The following is a 4,151-nucleotide window of genomic DNA, read 5'->3' as shown; positions in this document are numbered from 1 at the left end:
GTGTGTGGGAGTGTGAGGTTGGCGCATACAGTTGAGGGAAACCCCTGGAGGTATAGGCGTTTTCTGTAGGGCTGTATCTATATGTATAAAAATAGTATGATCCGATAGAGACCATTTCTACGGCTGTTTGTTCTGAATGTATAAGTAGTGCATGTTCCATATATACCAACCAGTGTTGTACTCCTGCAGAGATATCTTAGTGATAGGCTGTGCCGTTCAACTCTCTGCGTATGTGGACATGCATTGGGACATTCCGAGACGCTAACTGTCTCTAACGCACCACACGATGCAGTATCTGAGGTCCGCTAACCGTGTGTTCTGTGTTTCGTGATACGTTTTGCCACACATCCCATCATCGGAAATCCTGCAATGATCGTGTGCATGCGTGTTTTCGCATCTATTCTTAACTGGTGTCCCTCTCTCTATGCATGCAACCACGTATGCCATAGTTATGACATTGCCACACACCGCTATAGACCTATATATACCCACACATTACGGCCGGGAGAGTCGTGAGTATTCTCTGCGTGCCCACACAACAAGACACGTATGTCTGTGTGTGCCTATCCTACCTCCCTGACCAATCCACGTATCTGTGGGTGCACACACAACACAATACACGTATGCCTGTATGCGCCTATCCCACTTCTCTGACCCTTCCACGTATCTGTGGGTGCACACACAAAATAATACACGTATGCCTGTATGTGCCTATCCCACCTCTCTGACCCATCCACGTATCTGTGGATGCACACACAACACTATACACGTGTGCCTGTATGTGCCTATCCCACCTCTCTGACCCATCCCCGTATCTGTGTGTGGGCACATCTCGCCCTACCTGGGAAATCCGGATGAATGATGAAAACGTTAGCCACACTGTGCGCCTGTGCAGAAGCTTACCTGGGAAATCCGGATGAATGATGAAAACGTTAGCCACACTGTCCGTCTGTGCAGAGGCGCTGAGCAGTTGGTCTCTGACTACTGGGCTGTAGGTGTAGTTCGTCTGAGACAGGCCCAAGGCCTCGCACTCGTGACTGTACTCGGTATAGGCCGAGTGCGCGGAGTGCACATACAGAAAGTCACCGCCACCTGGGGGAGGGAAACACACGCCCGGGGTATGGAGGAGAGAGGAGAGTGCAGCCAGGCAGGGGTTTGGGGTTTTAGAATTTAAGGGTTTAAGATCTAGGGATTCAGGGATGTGGGGTTTTAGGGTTTAGGGATGAATGCGCAAGTATGGGTTAGGGTTTAGGGTTTATTGCGCAAGCATGAGGGTGAGTGTTGGGCGAAGGAGAAGCAGGTGCCAAGTGAGGGTTGGCGCGCGACTCGTAGAGTGGCTAGGACAAACACCTCTGCAAGGCCTACAGGACCACAAAAAGGGCCAGCAGATCAGGTGCTGGGACAGTCTAAACCCTTCCAAACCCTAGACCCTAACACCAAACCCTACATTCGGATCTAGCAGTGACAGGCAAAGATTAATGCAAGGTTGTAGAGGGGTGTGTATTGATAGTGGGCACGAGTGATCACACTCTTCTTGTAATGTATAGTTGTCAACGGTTACCCGTATAAAGTACCGGTCGACGTATATATAGCCTCGGCGCAAGTGCGTTAGCAACGAACGGCATCGGTTGCGTTAAACGTTTATTACGAGACAACCGAACAAAACGCAATTGCAGATACATAGGCACACATCGTACGGTACTACGGGATGATTCTGCATGCAATATACAGTGGCACACTCTGCCACACGCCCGCAAACCGTTATTGAGGTCTGACTCCGCATGCGTCGATCAAGCGCAGGCGCCTTCAATAGTATGTGGTGTACGGGTTACTAAAAAGCCTAAAGACTCTGCATACGTATACGTTTACTTCGCCACCAAATGCCATGACCTTGTCCCACTGCCGCACTTTCACACACACCTGTGTGCACATATCAGGTACACGCTATACGCAGCCACAGCGACAACACTCACCCACCCACAGTGTCGAGGTTGATCACAGCCCGGACATGCTTCAACTCCCCATTCTCCAGCGCCCTTGTCACATAGGCCATGGCCCCGTGCAAGCCATTCTCCTCTGCACCTGTCCATAAAATTCGGACACTGTAGGGCACGTTGTCCGGATGCAAATCCCACAGGGCTTTCGCCAGGGCGAGCAATGCCGATGTTCCCGCTCCACTGTGGTAGTGTGTGTTGAGGTGTAGGTAAACATGGAAGTATGTACGTATGTAAGTATGTAAGTATGTACGTATGTAAACATGGAAGTATGTACGTATGTGAGAATGGAAGTATGTACGTATGTAAACATGGAAGTATGCGAGTATGTAAGTATGGAAGTATGTACGTATGTAAGAATGGAAGTATGTACGTATGTAAGGAAAGTAAGAATTTCTGACTTTAAGTGCGGCATGGGAGTATATACAAGTGTTTGGTAGAGCGGGTTAGAGATAGTTGTAAGCTTCAGGCATGTATACAAGCATGCTGTAGGGTTGGTCGTGGGTGTTGCGGTGTAGGTACGGTCTGCTACGACTATAGGAGGACAGGTGCGTGCATGTTAGCGTGCTGTACTGGATGGTATCGCATGTCTTTATGGTAAGCAGTTTGTTTCTCTTATATATATATACATATATATACGTATATATATATATATATATCTATATATATATGTGTGTGTGTGCGTGTGTGTGTGTGCGGAACTCCCTTCCAATCTGTCGCGGATTGCGTGAAGCGTATATCATAACATCTCACCCATGACTCATGCGCCTATCACTCCGTGTGACACGCATCACGTTACAGTGCATTTTACAGCGGACAGCAAGTCCTCGTGGCCTGCACGCATGTATGTATGTATGTATGTATGTATGTATGTATGTATGTATGTATGTATGTTTTTGTGTGTGGATGTATGTATGTATGTATGTATACTATGTATAAATGTATGTATGTATGGATGAATGTATGTATGAATGTATGCATGCATGTACGATGTATGTAGGTATGTATGCATGTATGATATATGTGTGTATGTATGTGTCATACATGCATATATATATATATATATACATATATATATATATATATATATATATATATATATATATATATATATATATATATATATATATATATATATATATATATATTTACATATATACATGTATACACATATGTATCTATGTGCGTACATCTCCACAACCCCCCAGCCTTCACTCACTTGTCCGTCGCCCCTTCTGAACCAACCGTCTCTCCAGTGCTGTCGTAGTGTGCTACTAATAGCACAGTCTCCTGCTGTATGCCCGTAATGTCGATGACTAGATTCGTAGACGTCATGGTACGTTGTGGCTGTCGCCGTTCCTTATAAGTGAATGCATCGGTGCGCACTTTATACAGGAGAGACGTGAGAGTGTCGGTGTGTGAGGGTATGGCATGTACGTGTAAGCGTTACAGGATGGGTTAGTGGTTAGTAGCTGGTATGACGGGCACGCGGGTTTACGCAATACGGTTGTTGACAAAACTCGTCAAACGGGTGAAGATGGCCGATTGGTACGTAAACGACTTCCCCGGCAGCGGGAAACGTTTAACGCGTACAGGGACGGTATATGAGTGTATTGGGATACTTACTATACTATCACTATCCCGTGCTCCATGCTATGAAAAAGTTTAAGTAGCAATGAGGTTGAGTGGCATTACACTATAAGATCGACTGGGTGAAGACTTTATCCTCTGACGTACATGATAGATGTTGCCTGAGTAGGAGAGCGGCGCTATAGGTGACCTGTGAATTAACGAGCGGCAGTCCAAACAGGTAGGCATACCTCGGATTGTAAGCTGTCCAAATAAGAACTCTTACAATCAGGGTTTTAGGGTTTCAGGGTTCTAGATAAGACGAGATACCAACTACGAAGGAAAGCCATATCTGTAGGCACCGCTCACACTTTCAGATGATTGAATACGAGTAGAAAGTAGAAGATCAATCGGCAATCAAGACAAGCCCATACAATCGAACGCAACAACCCAAGAGAGCAAGGATGACAGCAGTAGTGCACTTTTCTTAATTATATAACCCACACTGCTGTAATACGAAAAGGACGCAGAGCACGTACACAGCCATATATATATAGATATAAATATATAAATATATAAATATATAAA

The 4,151-nt window shown here is 45.7% G+C and overlaps 1 protein-coding gene across 2 annotated transcripts in view; it reads right to left on the bottom strand.

The window, feature by feature from the left end:
* The window catches only part of SARC_06827, a 7,303-nt gene extending 3,917 nt beyond the window's left edge, over positions 1–3,386 (bottom strand). For both annotated transcript variants that reach the window (XM_014299252.1, XM_014299251.1), the window contains exons 1-3: positions 3,214–3,386; positions 1,978–2,177; positions 904–1,092 (exon numbers count right to left, since the gene is read on the bottom strand). In XM_014299252.1, the coding sequence (XP_014154727.1) occupies positions 904–1,092; positions 1,978–2,177; positions 3,214–3,329 (505 nt within the window). In that variant the 5' untranslated portion in view covers positions 3,330–3,386. The remainder of the gene's footprint in view (positions 1–903; positions 1,093–1,977; positions 2,178–3,213) is intronic.
* Between the last annotated feature and the right edge of the window lie 765 nt (positions 3,387–4,151).

This window comes from Sphaeroforma arctica (assembly GCF_001186125.1).
Source record: "Sphaeroforma arctica JP610 unplaced genomic scaffold supercont1.506, whole genome shotgun sequence".
Lineage (NCBI taxonomy): Eukaryota > Ichthyosporea > Ichthyophonida > Sphaeroforma > Sphaeroforma arctica.
Note: the sequence above shows the minus strand (reverse complement) of the source record. Positions and strands in the feature narration are given on the sequence as shown.